The sequence below is a fragment of the Gavialis gangeticus genome, unplaced genomic scaffold (assembly GCF_001723915.1).
Source record: "Gavialis gangeticus isolate Ggan-Ray unplaced genomic scaffold, GavGan_comp1, whole genome shotgun sequence".
Classification (NCBI taxonomy): Eukaryota; Metazoa; Chordata; order Crocodylia; family Gavialidae; genus Gavialis; species Gavialis gangeticus.
This window is the reverse complement of record NW_017729006.1, coordinates 17419966-17440035: the sequence shown is the minus strand read 5'-3', so window position 1 is coordinate 17440035 and position 20070 is coordinate 17419966. Positions and strand designations below refer to the sequence as shown.

Here is a 20070-nt window from a genome sequence, read left to right as displayed (position 1 = left end):
GCACGTGTGGTTTCCTAATTTGCAGTACAGTGGGGTTTTATGACACCGGGATTTCCCAGTGTTAAAAAAACCACACCAGAAAAAAGCAGGGCAGTGCATGTGGCAGCACCATGGTGCTGAGTTTGACACTCCTATTTTAACCTAACTAATTTACAACTTTGCAATCACAGGGTATTGGTGTTGCCTTTGTCTCCCTTGCTCCTTACCTATGGCATGATGCAGGATGGAGGTTTCTTGGGGTGTTTTGTGGCTGTCATATGTCAAAGTGGTCAGAATGAACAGTATTGTGGGTCTTTTGGTTGCATGAAGATAAAGAGTATTGGACACCAGTCCAGGAGGCTACTTACAGTCCTATGTTCTTAATTAAACAGGGTTGGCCAACCCCAGGTTATGTCCCAGACCCTAGTAATGTTCAAAAGAACAGGTCACATATTTTACAGCCCAGTGACTGAAGTGGCCCTTCACAGTTTGTTACAAAAGCACCCCAGGGGAAGAATAATCACTCTTTCCCAATGTCTGCACAAGACAGGAAGCTCCTGTGAAGCAGGCCTCCAAACTAAGTATCATAAAAACCTAAACACTTAAGTACCAAGTATTATGTCTCCAAGAGTGGCAGAAGTGGATGAGAACCTATGAATTTGGTATAACTGGGGTCATAGTGTCTGTGGCATCTACCAGCTTTGTTTTAGAGGGGCCAAAGGATACACTTCTGACTGTTCTACTCCTGAACGCTTACCCAACATCCTTAGGTGTAGGGGTCTACTTAACTTGTGGCAAGACACTAGGGAGCCAGCATTTTATTTTTTATGACGTTTGTTAAATTATTATTTCACAGACTATCCCGGATTTTGCAGCTTCTGCAAAATCCACAAAACCACGATTTATGTAAACCCCTACTTATGTGGGACCCTCTGTGGCCACACATGAGGATGCTGGATTTTCCTCCCTAGGGTCTCAATCCTTCTGCCATTGAAATCAATGGCAAAAGTCTCATTCATGACAGGAGGAGCCAGGTGGGTTTCTTTCTGCCCATGTGGGAAATGCTGTTTTTTTCTAGGTTAGAGTACTAAAAGCCTGAGGCTGAATCAATTCAATCTTCACTGGTTAGCCTAAGCTGCATAGATTTGATTCCAGAAATGCAGACACACATCTGCAGTGACCCAGGCCAGAAGCTGGGGGGCGCTAGATCATGGTTCCTTGCTCAATTGGAGCAGACAGCTTGGGCCAGGGCTAGTCCACCCATCCTGTGAAGGGGGGAAGTGGGGAGGCTTTGCATGGGAAATGCAAAGCATCATGGGATGCTGAGGGACTGTGAGTTAACCTGAATCTGGAGGGGATCTAGGACAGAAGTTCAATAAACTGATTTAGCCTAAATCAGTTAAGTCTGATACCGCATCCATCCAGGTTTATCTTACACCAGCTTTGGCCATTTTAAAAGCAGTTTTTTAAGTGCACTGAACTTTTTTGTTACAGATTTGAACCGGTTTCTGATCATTTGTACCAGTTTATGTGTAATTTCTATCCCTTCTCCTAAAGGCAACTCTGCAAGTAAAGTGCTTTTGATATGGGTCATTTAGCATAGGTGGACTAACGTCACTTATAATCCACGCTTTTGTTTCCCTGATTGATGAAGGAAGTCCATGCAAATGTTATTGTCAAAGATTTCACCTAAGTCACCTGTCAAAATTGGTAATAAGGTATATGTTATGGCCTTTAGGGTATTATGTTCACTGTGATTTTAGTCATTCTTTTACATCAACTCCCTGTTTCCAAACACCGCCCCTGGGCAGTGTGTCTGCTGACATCTCTGTGCAGGATATTAATATAAAGGCTCTGGTTCCCATTGAGTCAGAGGCAGGTGGCAGAAGTTGTCTAGTGGCTCTGCAATTACAACAGGACAAAAGACCAGGAGGAATCATGAGTGAGGGAGTTGGTGAGTTTTAAAACTTAGTAAATTTTAAGAACAGTTTATATTAGATTTAATACAGGAGCTTGCCAAAAATCAACTGATCTAAAGCTAACAAAAGTACCTGGTGGTATTTCCATTAACATTAATTAGCCATAAATTAAACTCTCAAGGAATGGTGGGAAAAGGTGGCTGAAAGCAGGCTCATAGTGACTCAGATAATGGATCTTTTAGTTCAATAGCCTAACTAATAACAATAATCTCATTCCAGGTCCACCTGCAATAGAATTTATTTCAGGTTTTCAAATGACAAAGACCTGCTTCCATTTTTTTCAGTTCTGCTTCTGTTCATCCTGTGGTGGACTTTGTTTTCAGGCTACATAATCTTTTATTTATTAATTTTTAATTTAGGACAATTTCAAAAGAGGAAACATTTCAAATGAAAAGTCGTATCAGTCTCTCTGACTTTCTTTGGTGAAGACTATTAGCTGAATTGAATCTAAATTTGGGAGTAGTTTAAGTCCCACAGATACTACATGTTCATAGATTTCATAGATTTCAAAGACATTAGGGCTGGAAGGGACCTTGGAAGATCATAGAATTCAGCCCTCTGCCCCAGGGGCAGGAAGTCAGCAGGGATCACAGGATTCCAGCAAGATAAACATCCAATTGACTCTTAAAGGAGTCCAGACTAGGTGCTTGCACCACCTCTGGAGGCAGTCTGTTCCAGGCCCTGGGGGCTCAGACAGTAGAGAATTTCTTCCTTATGTCCAGCCTGAAATGGTCTTGGAGGATTTTGTGACCATTTAACCTTGTCATCCCATGGGGCGCTCTGGTGAACAGGCGTTCTCCCAGATCCTGATGTACACCCCTTATATACTTATAGGCAGCCACCAGGTCCCCCCCTGAATCTGCGCTTTTCCAGGCTGAAGAGTCCCATGCCTCTCACCCTCTCATTATAAGGCCTGTTCTCTTGACCTCTGATCATGCACATGGCTCTCCTCTGGACTCTCTCAAGCTTCTCCACATCCTTTTTAAATTGTGGAACCCCAAACTGGATGCAGTACTCCAACTGTGGCCTCATCAAGGCCAAGTACAGCAGGAGGATAATATCCTCGGATTTGCTAGAGAAGCATCTATGGATGCAAGCCAGAGTTTTGCTCACTTTCCCGGCTGCAGCATCACATTGGTGGTTCATATTCATCTTGTGGTCAGTCATGACCCCCAAGTCCCTTTCGGCCATGGTGCTAACAAGTGTAGCACTGCAGAGCCTATAAGCATGCTGCAGGTTTTTCTTCCCAAGGTGGAGTACCTTGCATTTTTTGGTGTTGAAAACCATGAGGTTTTCGTCCGCCCATTTTCCAAGCCTGCCAAAGTCAGCCTGTATCACTATCCTGTCCTCGGGTGTGGATGCTTTACCCCAAAGTTTGGTGTCATCAGTGAACGTGGCCAGTCCACTTCTGATACCAATGTCCACATCATTAATAAAGATGTTAAAAAGAATAGTCCCAAGGATGGAGCCTTGGGGGACCCCACATGTCATGGAGCACCACAATGATTGACTTCTGTCAACCACCACTTTCTGGGTCCGACCTCAGAGCCAATTCCCCAGCCCGTGAACTGCGATGTAGCCGAGGCTGCAGTTGGCCAGTTTTTCTATGAGATGATCGTGGGATACCAGATTGAAAGCTTTTTTAAAAATCAAGATATATGACATCAATCTCTTCTCCCTTGTCCAGGTGATAGGTCACCTGGTTGTAGAAGGAGATGAGACTGGTCAGGCAAAACCTACCTGCTCAAACCCGTGCTGGCTATCCCTTAGTAAGTTGCCTTCAGCCAGTTTGTCAAAAATGGTCTCTTTGATGATTTTTTCCAAGATCTTCCCCGGGATAGAGGTCAGGCTGATGGGCCTCTAGTTCCCCGGACCTACTTTCCTCCCTTTCTTGAAGATAGGCACCACATTGGCCTTCTTCCAATCTTCGGGCACTTTGCCTGAGCGCCACGAGTGCTCAAAGATCCATGCCAGGGGCAGAGCTACGATGTTTGCCAGCTCCTTAAGTACCCTGGGGTGAAAGCTGTCAGGTCCAGCTGACTTGAAGGTGTCTAGCTTCTCAAGGTGTTCCTTTACATGGTCAACATTGATGACGGGTAACAGTTCTCCCTCTCCCCAGGCCGTCCCGTACCATATTGAGCAGGGCTGTCCCTTGGGGCTGGTGAAAGAGAGACACAAAATACCCATTAAGCCAGCTTCCCTGACTCCCTCACTCCCCCAGCACCCCCACAACTCCTGCCCATCCCCCAGCACCTGCTATGGCTGCCCCCACCTGCCCCAGCTCCTGATACTTTAAAAAAAAGCCCTGGTGCTCACTGGGTACTGCTGGGCAGGGGGGTGATCCCTGCTGCCCCCCACTGCCCTATGCTGCATGGGGGACTCTGCTACGAGGCCCCCCGACCCCCGCCCCCTTGCTCCCTGCCAGTTCCAGACCTTTAAGAAAAAAACAGCTGAGAAAAGCCCCAGGGTTCACCACACCAGCAGGGGCCTCAGTGCTTCGGGGCTCATGCAGAGCCCTCCACATGGCACCAGGCAGTGGGGGCAGTGAGGATTGCCCCCCACCAGCAGGAGTGGTGAGTCTGGGGTTTTTTTTTTTTTCTTGAAGGGCCAGAGCTGGCCCAGTCAGGGCACTCATGGTGGGGCTGCAGAAGCAGGGGGGTGTTGGGAGGCTCATGCAGAGCCCCCCATGCAGCATGGGGCAGTGGGGGGCAGCAGGGATGCCCTCCACCCCTCCCAGCAGCACCCAGTGAGCACCGGGGCTTTATTTTTAACAAGTGCCTGGAGCTGGAGTGGATGGGGCAGCCATTCCCCGGCTGGGAGAGGGGCAGGGATGGACCTGGCTTGGCTGATTCAGAGATTCGGCAGCAGCTGAATCTCCAAATCAGATTCAGCCGAATCGATTCAGGACAGTGATTCGAATCACCGAGTCGAATCATTGTCCCCCGAATCAGCCAAATCCAAATCCGAAGTGAATAACAGCTGCTTCGCACAGGCCTACTGACCTGCACTGTTTCTTTATGTCAGTGTAACTCCATTGTTGTTAATGGAATCACCACTTTACACTGATATAGAGGAGAATGAGGTTCAATATGGAGAGAGTCTGCTTCAGGGCAGCAGAGCAAATTCCATGAGACACTAGTTCAGACTCTCAGCTTCTTTAATCAATTCTGTCATAGTCCAAGGACCCTCATGGCTCTGCTATATCTGTTGCTTACAAGTGGGTTCATTATAGCGGGAACTGGTCACAATCTGATGGAAGTGCTGAGAAGTCTCTGAGCTTGATAAATATTTAGGCTTATATTTTTAACTCTCTTTTTCTTGGGGTAAATCTAATGCAGTGGTGAAGAAATTATTTACCTCTGGCACTGAACTATTTACAGTCAAGATCCCTCCATGCAGCATTTTTGCTATAAACTGTTATGTGAAGAGGCTGCTCAGGGTTATACGGTGCAGTTCCCAAGAAAAATCAATGAAAGCAAAGTTTAGTTCAGTGATACTACTACCAATCTTCATATCATACATGGCATAATGGGACTTTCTTAGGGACCCTTGCACTTCTGTTGCCTTTTATGTGAAAGGTTCTTTGGTCACAGAGTCCTACAATAGTTATAAATCATGGCTGTTAACACAGCTAGAAAATGTAATTGCTTAGATCTTCCATGTTGACTGTCTCTAAACCAAACCTTAGTGCGATTCTACATCCATTAAATTCTATTAAGTAATCTTTGCACCTGTAGAAACCAAATACACACTCTGCTACAACTGTTTTTTCTCTTCCATAATTAATAGATTGTGGAGCCATGAATGTTCAGAGACTAAGCAAAACCATGTTCCCAATCTATGCACAGAGAGACTGAGATCTCTTGTTCATGGGAAAAAAGGGTTCATCTTCTTTCCAGAGCCATTCCCTGCCACTCTGTCTACCCAAGTCATCTCCTGAAGCTTATCCCAAGAAGGTAATCCTGTGCTAGGCTGATGGACTAATTTGGAGAAATTCCTGAAAGGGGAATCTCATGGAGATTTCCAGCCAGAAAACATGCCTTGTGATTTTTGCCACTTTTACCATGCAGTGTTTAGAACTACTGTTCGCAGCTGACATGAATAAAAAAATAAGAGCTAAGAAAAAACAGGCATGTTTCCTACAGTAATTATCTGGCTTGTCAGCTTAAATTGTTAACTCGTACTTAGAGAATTGATTGCTTTTGTCATTCTCAGTAAATAAGCCGCCACTTGTGTTCTGGACCTGTGATTCACATATCAAAGAATAGCAGGGATTTGTAAATTGCATATTGCTGCAGAGTCGGACAATTGCAAAATGAAATTTGCCCACATATGGCAGTTAACATCTTTAGGTTTTCTAACATGACAGTCTACATTTTTCCACAGCAAGGGACTAATCCAAAGCCAATTTTGAGTCAATGGAAAGATGTCCTTCTCTTTCAATGAGTTTTGGATCAGATCGCAAGGACTGTATTGCCGCCATGCCTAGTGTATTAAAGCTGACCAAGAGCTGTTTGAGTTGGTGCTAATCAAATTCCTTCCTAAAGGGCTGAGTCCATGAAAGTGGTGAGTGCCTCCTGAAACCTGCTTGTCAGCCTCATCTCTCTTTGAACACTCAGCAAGCGGAAGTCAAGAACATGACACACACCTGAGGGCGCTCAATACCTTGCTGGACAATACCCTTATAAAGAAACAGTACAGTGGGCTAAAAGATACCTGCAGGGTATTTTGGGCCCTACCAGGGTATAATAAAACCCATTTAGACAGCTATGGTGGTGAGTTCCAAGGCAATTTTTCATTGCAGTTTTTTGCAATGAAAATGAAACCTGACCCATCTGGGAGTACCCAACCTCCAGAAAGTACTGTTTGCCGCTATTCTGTGTGTCCTTTACCCATCCTATCCCTGAGAGAATCACAGAAAAATAGGTCTGGAAGGAACTTCAAGTGGTCACGTAGTCCAACCGTCTGCTCGAGGCAGGATCAGTCTTGTTTAAGCCATCCCACACAAATGTTTGTCTAACCTGCACTTAAAGCAGATTTTCTGGCCACTAGATAATCCATTTCAGCAGAGAACTACATTCGTGGTAAAAGTTCATCCTAATATCTCCTTTTTTGCAATTTAAATCCATTACTTTCTGTCCTGTCCCCCCCCCCATGAAAACAATGGAATGACTTCTGTTTCAGAACAACACTTTTTGAATTTGAAGACTGTCATGAGATCCTTCCTCAAACTTCTGTTCTCTTCCTAACACAAAATAAGCCCTGTTTTTCCAACCTTTTCTTATGTCATGGCTTCTAGACCTCTTTAATCATTTTTTGTTGCTCTCCTCCAAATTGTCCACATCTTTTTTCAGGTGTGATACCCCAAACTGGACACAGTACTCCAGGTGAGGTCTCACTGCTGGTAAATCTTCTTGAGGTGCCTACCTTGGGTAAGAGCAGCTATGCTGTGCATAACACTTGCCCTGCAGAGTGAAATTGTATTAACAGCTGGTATGTTGTGCTAACTTAAACTGTTTCCTGGCAGACTCAGCCAGGGGTTCTCAACCCCTGGGCTGTGGCTCTGGACGGAGCTGCAAAGGGTTGGCTGCTGGTCCACAGGAGGGTTGGCTGCCACGGACCAGAAGTGACCGCGGACCAGCAAACTGCAGACTGGAAGTGACCGGTATACTGTGGGCCAGCAGCCAACCCTTTTTTATACTGAGTATACTCAGAATTTCATCCCTAAAGTTTAACATTGTATCCAGAAATGCAGTGTCCACACCTCCAGTTTGCTAATACACATAGCAAACTGCTTCTTTCCTCCACAGCTTCCTTGGCTTCTTGGCTAGTTAAGTGTTCTTCTACTGACATTCTTTTTCAGTTCTTCACTACCAGTGCGTCTCAAGCAAGACCCAAGAAGTCATCCATTTACTTTACTCAGCCTTGGTGAGGCCGCAGCTGGAGTACTGCATTCAGTTCAGGGCTCCACACTTTAGAAAGGATGTGGAGAAGCTTGAGGGAATCCAGAGGAGAGCCACACACATGATTAGAGGTCAAGAGAGCAGGCCTTATGAGGAGAGACTGAGAGGCATGGGACTCTTCAGCCTGGAGGAGCGAAGGCTCAGGGGTGACTTAGTGGCAGCCTATAAGCATATCAGGGATGTGAATCAGGGTCTGGGTGAAGCTCTGTTCACCAGGGCACCCCAAGGGGAAGACAAGGTCTAACGGTCATAAACTGCTGGAAGACCATTTTAGACTGAACATAAGAAAAAACTTCTTTACCATCTGAGTCTCCAGAACCTGGAATAGACTTCCCCCAGAAGTGGTGCAACAACCTACTCTGGCTATCTTTAAGAAATGTTTGCTGTGGTGATCTGATCCCAGCAATGGGGCTGGACCTGATGATCTCACAAGGTCCCTTCCAGCCCTGATGTTTATGAAATCTACTACTACAAACCCCCCAAAAAGATGTGGTGGTGGTGGTGGTGACAAAAAAAATGTATACGCATCCAATCCTGACAAGGGCTGAGCATGTTTTGCCATGGCCTGAAGGATCCCATTTCCTTGGTCCTGGTGGCTTGAGCACAATTGAATTAATCTTGAACTGCTGACACTTCACCTCCCAGCAGGATTGGACCCAAAATTCTAAATTATAGCAGCCAAAATGCTATGTTGTAATGGGACATCTAATGCTGCTATTAATTACTATTCAGTAAGCACTAATTATATATTTGGTGCTGTACAAAGTCCAGTTTTAATGGTGATTCCTGCCTGAAGGTAAATAATCTTGAAATAAAATCCACACGAAGTGGAATGATTCTGAAAGCTGTCTTGTGCCAGCTAAACATCACTGCCAACTTCTTAATATTTTCTGAAAAATCCTAGAAAATTAACAGTTTCTTCTACTATAAATCAGAGTTGTTATAGCACACATGGCTTGATAAAACCATACTGATAGCATAGAGAAGCTCTCCCACCCAAAGATTTTTAGGAACTCCTTTTTAAGGAAAAAGTTATGGGCTTATTGCTAATGTTTAGTCAGTCTTTTTGTTCAAGTTTGAAATGTCCCTATGGCACCTAGTGAGGATCATCTGCCAGCAACCTGCAGTAGGATTCTCTAACATTAGCTAAGGGCTGCTTATGATATGCACTGCAGTAGCACATATGGGATCTAATCAAAGAGCAGGCCCCATTGTCCTAGATGCTATAAAAGATAGTCTGTGTCCCAAAGAACTTCTAGGCTAGGTTATACAAGTGGAGCAAGTAAATGAGGCAAATGTTTGTGGGGTAAGGGAGCAAATTAGGTATCAATGGGTGCTACTACATAAAATGTTTACTGTGGAGCTACCTAATTACCACTGCAGTAAACATATCAGCATCTACACATGTGGCCCTATTAGGCTGCAGGAAACTAATAAACTCCAAAGCAGGATTGTACTTGTAAATACAAGTACTACTCTGCTGCAGAGTTTTTAGTGTGCAACTGCACATGATGTTTTATGCATTTCAGATGACAGCCCTCTTCCCCAGGGGGGCCAGGCTCCTTGGGCCCCAACATACTCAGCCAGCCCCTCTGCAGCACATTAAGCCAGGCTGGAGCAGTCCTGGGCTGGCAGGCTGACCCCAAGGTTGCCTGCCAGCTGAGGCTGCAGCAACCCAGCTCTACATGCTGCAGTCCTAGGCACATGTTCAAATTGTGCACTTGGGAACAATAAACTCTGGCATGATATGCACTGGAATGTATTACTTTGAAGTAACTGCACATGTAGATGTGCCCAGTGACATTATCCCTGTTTCTGTTTACACGGGATTTTTTTTAAAGAACAAAAGAACAAAAGTCCTGGGCCATTAATCACTGCTTTTGTGTAATAGAGGAGAAAAGGAAGCACATCATAGAAAACTAGGAACTGAGTATTTTAGAAAGCCAGGGGAATATTCCATTCTATTCTATGTTGATTCCCATATTGAGTTCATCACAATAGTGCCTGAGCACCTTACAATAGCACAGTAAGCAGTCTGATTACCAGCTACTACATGCTGTTTTCCCTCATCTTCTCTTGGAAAAAGTGTGTGGAGTGCAGTGTTTGCTATGGGAATTTATTTTTCACGTGTATTTCCATGTTGCTCTATGTTTACATTACAGAATGCAAGGTCATAGTAATGCACCTTCTATTTGGAGTACAGGGTTAGTGACAGTCCTTAGTTCCTATGGGAATTCATTCCACCGTCTCAGACTGGCTTCCAGCCTCTGTCTCTGGCCCTTACATTAGCAAATCCCATTGTGTCTATTCACTCTTACTGCTAGGAATTCATGCTTTGCTTCTAATTTGAATTTAACTGGCTTTATCTTCCAGCCGTTGAGTTTTGTTGGGTCTTAAATGTCTTTCTCTTCTGAGTAAGACATATGTAAATGTAGCATGGAATCAGAACCAGGCTTCAATAATGAATAATGAAGCAATAGGCACAAACATCACAATAGCCAACTAACCTGCACAAATCTGACATCAGGAGTGAATCTGTCTGCCTAACCACCCAAAACATCACCTTAGAACATAAATACCTGGGTCCATCTTCAGGTCCAAAAATCATGACCTTTCCAAGCAGAGCAGCACAAGCTTAATCCATGTGGTGTTTCTGGAAGTGAATGCCTTTGGTTCTACTCCTGATGCAGCATGTTTGGAAGTGAATGCCTATTTGGGTACAGTTCATCCTGGTATTGCAGTCCCTTTACACTGACACTCCCCTGAGGAATTTCTGTGAAATAGAGGTTGCCCCTGGGCAGCACAGTATTGGGATCAGCAGCTTCCCACTCAAGAGACATGAGGAATATTCCCAATAGGCTACTGGAATAGCTGAAGGGCTCCTGTGCTGGTCAAAACACATCTGCATTACACAGACTCAAAGGGCACATCTACACATGACACCATGTCACTGTAATGATGCTCTATGGTGATGTAGCAACCACGTGCATCTACACATGACCAGCAGCTACTTCATTGTAGTGGCGCGCTCTCTCATTGTAGTGGCCCACTACGGCAAAGTAGCAGCTAAAAATAACCGTGCACCCAGCATACAGTGCAGTATGGGCTGCTACTGCACCATGTTTTAGTATTTCCCAAAGGAAGTACTAAAGCATGACGCAGTAGCAATGTAATCATAGGGGAACATGTAGATGCACCCGTTGTGGCATAAAGTTACCTTTGTTTCTCCTGTTGGGTGCAGAAATGAACTGGGCCCTTTATGACTGTAGTGTTGTTATACTCTCTTATCAGCAACCTCCTATATTAACAAAACTGAAGACAGTCTATTCCTCTGGTGTATTTGTCTCTGTTGATATTGCTTGTTCACTTTGTTTCTTTTGTTCACAATTGGCAATGGGCAATAACAGATTTATGTTTCGCTGTTATTTCTAGTCTGTTTTGCCTTGGATCTTAAGCAGTTTCAACACTGTCCAGGGGAATGTCCAATATGAGATCCTAAAGAGTTGTTCTTGTTCTTAATGGTGAAGTCTGTTTGCACTGAATCACTAGACACACAGATGGTTGAAGAAGTCTTTCTCAGAAGCGACACTTGTTTGCTTTTGTTATTTAACACTGTACAGAATAGAACTGGCTGGAATTTTCCTTTTAGAAATGTTTGAGCACCAACCAACCCTTTTTCTCTTTCTCTCTTGCTGCACATTGTTTCCAGGGAAACAACTCCAGACCCTTGGAGTTGACTTACTCAAATGGGAAAATGCCTGTCTTCACCACACTGATGCATACGACAACAAAAGTCTTATTGTAAGACGTGGACAGGACTTTCAGCTGAAACTGATGTTTGACAGGGAGCTGAAAGACAATGACAAAGTGGGGCTGCAGTTCAGTTTTGGTAAGAACATAATTCCTAATGGTATGTTCAGCAATATAGGACTTGCCAAGTAGGACAGATTAACCCTAGCAGGCTGGCACAGTGTCTTGTCTCAATGCCAGCAATTGTTGGATGCTTCAGGTGAGGCTAAAGGAAAGCAACAGTGCATCCAGCCAGCTTTTAAAATACATCATTATGGTGGAGCAGGGGCAGTGCTAGAGGGTGGGCTTGGGTGGCTATAGCCACCCCAAAATTCACCTTAGCTCCCCTGAAGCCACCTGTCCCAGCACCGCCACTGCCACCCACCCACGCCACGCAGCTAAGCCTACCCCACTCCTGCCTGCAGCCCACAGAGGCACAGTGCTCCCAGCCCAGCCACACACTGGGAAAAGGCTAATGCTGCCTCTGTGGTAGAGACTCAGTTTTTCTCAGTAGTTCATAATTAGAGGATATATCAAAGCATGAGGACTGGAAGTAAAACTGAATAGTCCTGACTCACAGACACCACTTTAACCATTAGACACTACAGTCTCCACACATGCTGATACTCCTTGTATGTATTTTGTTCTTGCTGTACTTTCAGGTGATAAACCAACAAAATCCAATGGGACCCTGGTGACAATGAACTTGAGGTCTCAGCAAGGCTCTCAGTGCTGGTCTGCCAAGATTGCTAACACCAAGGGCAAGGAGGTAGATTATCTTGTCCCTTGTTAACTGAATTGGCAAATGTTGCTTCAGTTTTCCAGTGGATGCTCTGGGCCCACCAAGGTCTGAAGGGGCTGCAAGAAGCTTCTTAACCTTGAGAAAAGAAAGAAAGTTTTCTGCCAGTCCATGCAGGCCCCCTTTTATTACAGATGGATGGAGAGAGGAGCTGGGTCAACAGACTTCAAGCTGTGCTCAGGCCCCCTCCATGCCTGAAAAAGAGTCACTAACTAGGGAAGGGTTGATCAGGGGTGTGAGGTGGGAGGCATGAATGCTGCATGCCCCCAGAGGCTGTGGGGGCACAGTGAACTCCTGCAGGTGGCAGCAGTGGTGCTGTTGGCAGCAGGAACATAGTGGTTGCAAGCAGGAAGCTCCTGCAGGCAGTCGCAGTGCTGTTGGTGGGGGGGAGGGAAGGGTTGGTGACCACCCGCAGACCCCACCAACAGCATCGGCAGCGGCCAGTGGTGATCGTGGACTGCCCACAGATGCCACTGTCAGTGACAGCGGGGGGAGGGAAGGGTGCCGCCAGCAGTGTCAGTGGTGCCTTTTTGCAGGGGGTTCACCGCCACGCTCAGGGGGTGCACGTGCACCTGCGTGCACCCCCTACGTATCGCCAGTGATGGGAGGAGTACTTGGAGCTCTGAACTGGCTTCTGTCACCATTTTCCCCTCTGCTCAACAGCTTTAAATGAGCAATGGAGTCCCATTTAATTTATTGCTGTCTTGCTATATGTATAAAAGTTGTCTCATCCCCCATGCCCTCCCTTTCTCCTTGCAGCACATGCCACAGACTTGAATAGATTAATTGCTCACTGTAAAATTGCTTCTTGGCCTTTTGGCTCAGATCAAGTGTCTGGCTGGGGCATCCAGATCTCAAGACCTCTGGGCATGGGCCAGCCTGTAGAATGCCTGCCAATGGAATGGGAAGTATCTGAAGTCCCAGCCTGGGATGAAGGATGCTCGCTGGTTGCAGCGCCATACATGGTCTTTAGAATGATTGAGGTCTGCCTGCTCAACCAATATGGGTTTTTGGAATGACTGAGTTCTACTTAGTCAATATGATTTGGAACTGATTTGGCTGATTTGACCTGAAACATGAAATATATTAATAATAATAAAAAAAATCTCAGCTTCACATTCATTCACACTTAAGAGGGACAATATGATGTATAATCATCTGTCTTGTGATTTACCTAGTGCCTGGTTACTGTGGTCAGTCCAGCAGATGCAGCTATTGGAAAATACCTTCTGAGTGTAAAAACTGGAGCTAATGTTTATAACCCTGGAAGCACTGTCTACTTGTTGTTCAACCCTTGGTGTAAAGGTAAAGCAAATGACTTATTGCTAATTGGATTAGAATTACTGCTAGGTAAGTCTGTTTGGGGGAGGTACTTTCCTTACATTTTCCTCATTTATTCTCAATATGTTGGTACCTTTCTTCTTTAAACACTCAGACCTGAATCTGCAAGCTTCCCCTCAGAAATGTTAAGCCAGTAACATTTAGGAAGAACGTTGGGATCCCTTACTCACTGGTGTGCAGTTACTCACACTGCTAGCCCTTTTAAGTCAGTGTGACTGCTTTTATGAGCACATGCTCACCAGTGGGAATAAAACAATGACAGAGTTCATTGTGAATAGGTATTTGTTACAAATAAAGGAGTTTTCCGTTGCAGAGAAAATGACCTGTTTAGTTATTTGAAGGCAGAAAGAAAGGAAAGGTCAGTCAGGATTTATATCTGAACACTGTTCTGTCATTATTTTGGAACAGTTGGTTGACCTTTGAAAAGTTTTTGACCATGTGAGTAAAAATCAAGTAATATGTCTGTGTGTTTGTTTCAGCTGATGCCGTTTTCATGCCTAGCGATGCTGAAAGACTGGAGTATGTTCTCAATGACACAGGCTACCTCTATGTTGGATCATCAGCAAAAATATTTGAGAAACCTTGGAATTTTGGGCAGGTAAAAATAAGGATTGTTTCTGTATTAATACAATCTCTTCCACTTGACATAAGCAGGTGGTGCGGTACTATTCCAATAAGTTAGACCCATCATTATGTTCAGGAGGCTACTTAAGCACATGCGTAATTCAAACCATGTGAATAGTCCTATTGATTTCAATGACGCATACTCACACACTTAATATAATACATGTGCTTAAGTACCTTGTTCAGTCAGGGCATGAGAATGGAGTTCTGTGGTAGGTTTATCATCAGATCACAGCCCCCAAAATGAAGCATTTGAGAACTAGAGACAATCTTTACAGGACCCTAGGTAAATCCAGAACCTTTTCTCTGAAAAGGCCATTCTACCATGAGAGTGACACTCATAACATGTCTTCCACCACTTACCAGCCCTCTGCCTCGTAATCTTTTTTTTAATAAAGGTAACTAAAGAAATCTAACAAATCAAAAGCAAAAGCCTTTGTCCAAAACTCCATGTTATCCACTAGAGATCCCATTATTGCATCGATTTCACATACAAAGTTGTTACGATACCGCTATGATGGATAGAAATATAAGATTCTAAGACAGTCTTAAAAAGTGCTCGTTACTAATGTGGTGATGAAGTCCATGGAACATTAAGAAATAACATGCCTAATCCTTCAGTCCATTATATCAGTGTAAGAAAAAGGAGAAGTAGGCTTCAAATGTTTGAGGATTTCACCTGTGTCAAATTCACTAATTAAACAGATCCACCAATTAACTAGACTGAGCAGACAAAAATGTCTGTTCAGCCTTCTTTTCCAGAAATGTTGTCCTCCTAGGACAGCTGTGAGATACCATTAGGAAAGTAATATGGGAAATCTTGTGTGTATTATGGGTAGAGAGAAAGAGAGCTTTGATCCCTAGAGCTCTGTCTGGTATCTTGAACTCTACACTCACTCCAGAAATTGAAACATCATAGTAATAGATAATGGAGCAGGTTTAATTTAATCCAGTAGAGGGCAATTACACACACACTGGGCACATCCACATGAAACATGTACTGCAGAGCTGACAAATGAGCTTTTCAGTGAAGTCTCTCAGAGTCTACATGTGCAGACCTATTAGGGCAAAAAACTAATAAAGGCTGCCATAGGTTATTTCTTGTAAATACAAGTACTGTCCTGTGGCAGCATTATTTAGTCTGCCACAATACACATGTAGACAGAGACAGGAATGGCTGGGGCATGAGGGTGCTTCAGTGCAGGGACTGCCTGTCAGCTAGTTAGTGCTTTTTCACAAATGCTGCAGTTTCACAAATGCAGTATGGCAAAGCCTGATCTAAATGCCATATCAAAGTTTTCTATGTTAAGTGTGACCTATAGCTATAGCATTGTCTGAAGAGCTGTCCATATCCTGGCACTTATTCTGTTAAGAAACAGGGAAAATCTCAGCCAAATCTCAATCACTTATTTGTGGTTGTGTCAAATTATATTAGCCTTTCATTTGATTTTTATGTGAATTGGATTCTCAGAAGTTTTATAGATACTTGTTTAGTAGATAAACTCTGCTGGAACAAACTGTGCTTGTGTCTACTCTTTTTCTTCAGCATCTGTTTTATACAACACCTTCTATCATGCCAAATACATACAGAGATGTTGCAACAAAGATTTGTTCATGCTCCACTTACTCATCCAGGCTTTTCTTACTCATGCCGGTAGTCCCATTGACCTCTCTCCAATTGTGCATGTGACTAAGGACTACTTATTTGACTGTGGATTTCTAGAATATGTCCTATCCATCTACACATGGTGACAGATCTGTACCTTTCCCTCATAGATGACCTTCCTACTTGAGGCTTATGGTAGAGGAGAGGCAGTATTACGAAACTTGTCCCATTCTACTGATGACCAAAAGATTTTGATCTCTAGGCCTTTTGTGAGCATTACCATCATTTGATATCCTAAAGAAGGTTTAGAAGTTAATTTAATGCCTATCGTATAGTTTTGTTCAGGAATTAAACTGAAATCAGTTGATCAATTTGAGGCAATTTGTGATTCAGAGTAGTAAGATAAGGGTCTTTGTTTCTCTCCAAAACAGTTTGAGGAAGATGTCTTGGACTCCTGTATGTATCTCCTGGACAAAAGTGGACTCAAGCCAAACTTCAGAAAGGATCCCGTGACTGTGTCCAGGACCATGTCTGCTTTGGTATGGTTATTTGTCAGAAGAGGTTCACCATTGACTTTTTTTTTTTTAAAGGTTAACCCACAAAATAGATTGTCCCATCTTCCCATTTCTTTTTTTGGTCTCTAGCAATCTTTTTTTACCTCTAGCATTTAGAACACCGTTCCAGACCTCCTCCCGCTTGTCAACGCATAAAAAGGAAGGTCTGGGAAAGCTGCAGCAAGGGAAAAGGCAGCTGAATGTAACATCCAGCATCAGGTGGCTAGTTCTCTCTTACTCATGGCTACTGTCCTGAACGTGTTGGCTGTGCAGCTGAGGAGTGGAGCCTTTGATAGGTGTGAAGGATTAGCAAAGCAGCCATTTTCCATGGCATGATTCCTTTCATCATAATAGAACCAATGCTGTCCTGGGCAGTGATAATACCATCTTTCTCGTTTTCTAAGCCTGGATTTTTCTGGCTGAGAGAAGCCAGTTAGTGATAGCAAGACATTTTTGCTAACTGCCATAGATATGAAGAGTGGCTTGAGCAAGTGCAGATGCAGGAGGAATCTCCTCAGATCACTTGTGGACTTTTTCTCTATGTGCATTTCTGTTTCAGGTTAATTCCAATGATGATGCAGGAGTCCTGTTTGGAAACTGGTCAGGAAATTATGGTAGTGGGACCTCTCCATTGGCCTGGACAGGAAGTGCCACAATTTTACAGAAATATTACAAAACTAAAAAGCCCATCTGTTTTGGCCAGTGTTGGGTTTTCTCTGGAGTTCTGACTACAGGTAAGGCATGTCTTGTCCCTCTCGAGCATTGGGTAGGTGTTCCTCACCCTAGTACAACAGGTGAAGAGCAACTTCTGAGCAGTCCTTTCTGGTAATGTTTGCTCTGCCTTTCAGTCATGCGCTGCCTGGGGATCCCTGCCAGAAGTGTGAGTAACTTTGCTTCTGCTCACGATACTCAGGAAAATCTGAAAGTTGACATCTTCCTGAATGAACGTGGAGAAAAAGTGGACAAACTGACCACAGACTCTGTCTGGTAGGTCTACATGTTGCTAAGTAATTCCTGTTCCCTTGAATGTTTCCACTGTTTCAGAGCACTGGCAGGTTTTTGCTTTAGAGCGTCTCTGTTATTTCGAGTTTGTTGTTGAAAAATAAAAGGAAGTCGAAATGTTCTGGGCAAGCGTCCCCTAGTTAACTGTGCCCTCTAGGGGAATTTTCTGAGATGAATAGACAGGGTTTATACTATGGCAGAAACACTAACAGATCTGCATTTCCATTATAAGTTTCCCTTTGGAGCTACATGGTTTTTTTCCTACCAAGCTGAGATTTCCCATCTCTTTCTTTTTCCCTGAAGTGGAATTGTCCTGGAAAGTACAAGGAAACACAATTCATCCATTTCTGTGAATAAGGAGGGGAAAAACAATCCTTTTTCATTATAAAAAAAAAAGCATTGTTTGGTTCAAGTGCACATGTGGTTGGTGCTAGATATTTGATATTTAGTAGGAAAAAGAGCCCCCATGCCGGATAAATGTGTTTGACTGACCTAATGAAATCTGGGGTTGATTTGGCTACATTATCAGCCTTTGAAAATGCTTCTTTGCTTGTGAGCAGAAAGGACCTAACCCAATGTCCATGGAAGTCAATGGAAAAAAATCTCTTTGCATTTGATCAGGCCATATATTTTTAACAGTAAAAAGAAACATTTTTTATCAATGCTTACATAGTCCAGACAAAACTACCACACACACACAAGCCTCACTGATTTGTAGAGACCGAGGAAGTCATCTTTAGGAGCCCACAGCCTTTTAAATCAATAGAGATGCAAGCCAATGGGCTTTGAATGAGGGGTTCAATGCTTGTCTCATCAGCTACATAACTGCATATCTATCTTTCCTCTCCCCAGTTAGAGGGCCAGACTGTGACCCTACCCCTATATTCACATCACCCTGCACATAGTCTAACTGGTATCCGTGGTACTACTGATTAAAGGACACCAGCCCTTCAAAGTATGTAAGGTATTGTAGTCTGGCCCTTGATGACAGAAAGATGAAACAGTCCTGCAAATGTTCACCCTCTTTAGCTCAGTATTAATTGTACCCTGTCTTTTAAAGCACAGAAAATAAGGGTTTTTTACTTTCTTCAAAAGAAAACTCTGCTGTAAAAAAGAACATGAGTGTCAGTGCTCAAAACTGACCCTGAATCTTCCTGTCAAGAGGTGGTCAGGCTTTCCACTCCACTTTTGAAGTCCTGCAGGTTGACTTGCATGGTAAATTACAGGAAGTAAATATGTATTTTTTTGACTTTGCAATCTAAATGCACCTAGGAATTTCCACGTGTGGAATGATGTGTGGATGAAAAGGTCAGACCTGCCGGAGGGCTTTGATGGCTGGCAGGCAATCGATGCCACTCCACAAGAGATAAGTCAAGGTAGGATTGACATAAAAAGCCGCTGCTTGATCCTGGGGGGAATGTTCCACATTGACACTATGGATCCTATTCAGCAAAGCATGTAATACCCTGCATAATTTTGAGCATTCATCAGCCCTATTCATGTCACACTGGTGATCAGAGAAGTAAGGTAGATTGTCCAGACTCGCATCACAAATCGATGGTGGAGCTGAAAAGAAAACCCTGATCTACTGATTCCAAGTCTATTGACTAATTTCTCGAAATGAGTTCATTTCCTAGTATCCCTTCAAAGATTAGATTTTTCTGCATGTAAAGATGTGCTGGTTCCCCTACCCTGTCCAAACTCCCTGCGCTGTGGCCAGTGGGCACTTGTGTTACGCGGCAAATTCAGAATTCCAAGCTGGTTGCAACTGTATGAATTTGGGCTGTGATCTAGCAAAGCACTTGAGTGTATTTGTAACTTCAAGCATGTTGGAAGCACCACTGTGAGTTACCTTACTGTGAGTTCCACACTTTGTCTGTGTAATGTAAGGAGGGTCCTTAGGCCTCTTTGCTGTTGTCTTGTATAGAGGTAGATGGAAAAACAAGCCTTTGCAAGCAGAAAATCAGCCTTTGATAAAGGCACTAGGGAGTAAGTAGGATTTAAGAGCTTAGGGCATGTGTTTGCAAATCAGAAAAAAATCATGACTGTTGCTAGCTTTATCCTAATTTCTTTTGTAAACTTAATGAATCCAGTTTGCCTCTCTGTGTCTCCATTTCTCCATCAGCAAGAGTGGGACAATGGTACTCACTCCCTTCAAAAAGAACTGTGAAGATTGACTGAAGTTGGCACAGCACTTTGAGGTCCTTGGAGTCCAGACTCTGTAGAAGGGCAAAGTTGTATTTTAAATGTTGACTATTGACATATTTTCTAGCCCAGATCTTTTGGGCCAGTGTGGAAACTCCACCCATAGACATTTCTAGACAATACAGATAAAGACCTCCCCATTAGCCTCTGTTACTAATACTATTTAGCAAGCAGGGGAAGGAAGGGAGCTCAGTGATTGTACAGTCGTGTGCATTTTAAGCATACACAC

At 43.8% G+C, this 20070-nt stretch overlaps 1 protein-coding gene across 1 annotated transcript in view; it reads left to right on the top strand.

Annotated features, from left to right (window-relative positions):
- The window catches only part of TGM4 (transglutaminase 4), a 39916-nt gene that overhangs the window by 3011 nt on the left and 16835 nt on the right, over window positions 1-20070 (top strand). Inside the window, exons 2-10 of the mRNA XM_019508714.1 lie at window positions 10517-10653; window positions 11631-11810; window positions 12373-12479; window positions 13688-13814; window positions 14330-14448; window positions 16512-16619; window positions 17194-17368; window positions 17483-17621; window positions 18909-19012. Of these exons, the coding sequence (XP_019364259.1) occupies window positions 10517-10653; window positions 11631-11810; window positions 12373-12479; window positions 13688-13814; window positions 14330-14448; window positions 16512-16619; window positions 17194-17368; window positions 17483-17621; window positions 18909-19012 (1196 nt within the window). The remainder of the gene's footprint in view (window positions 1-10516; window positions 10654-11630; window positions 11811-12372; window positions 12480-13687; window positions 13815-14329; window positions 14449-16511; window positions 16620-17193; window positions 17369-17482; window positions 17622-18908; window positions 19013-20070) is intronic.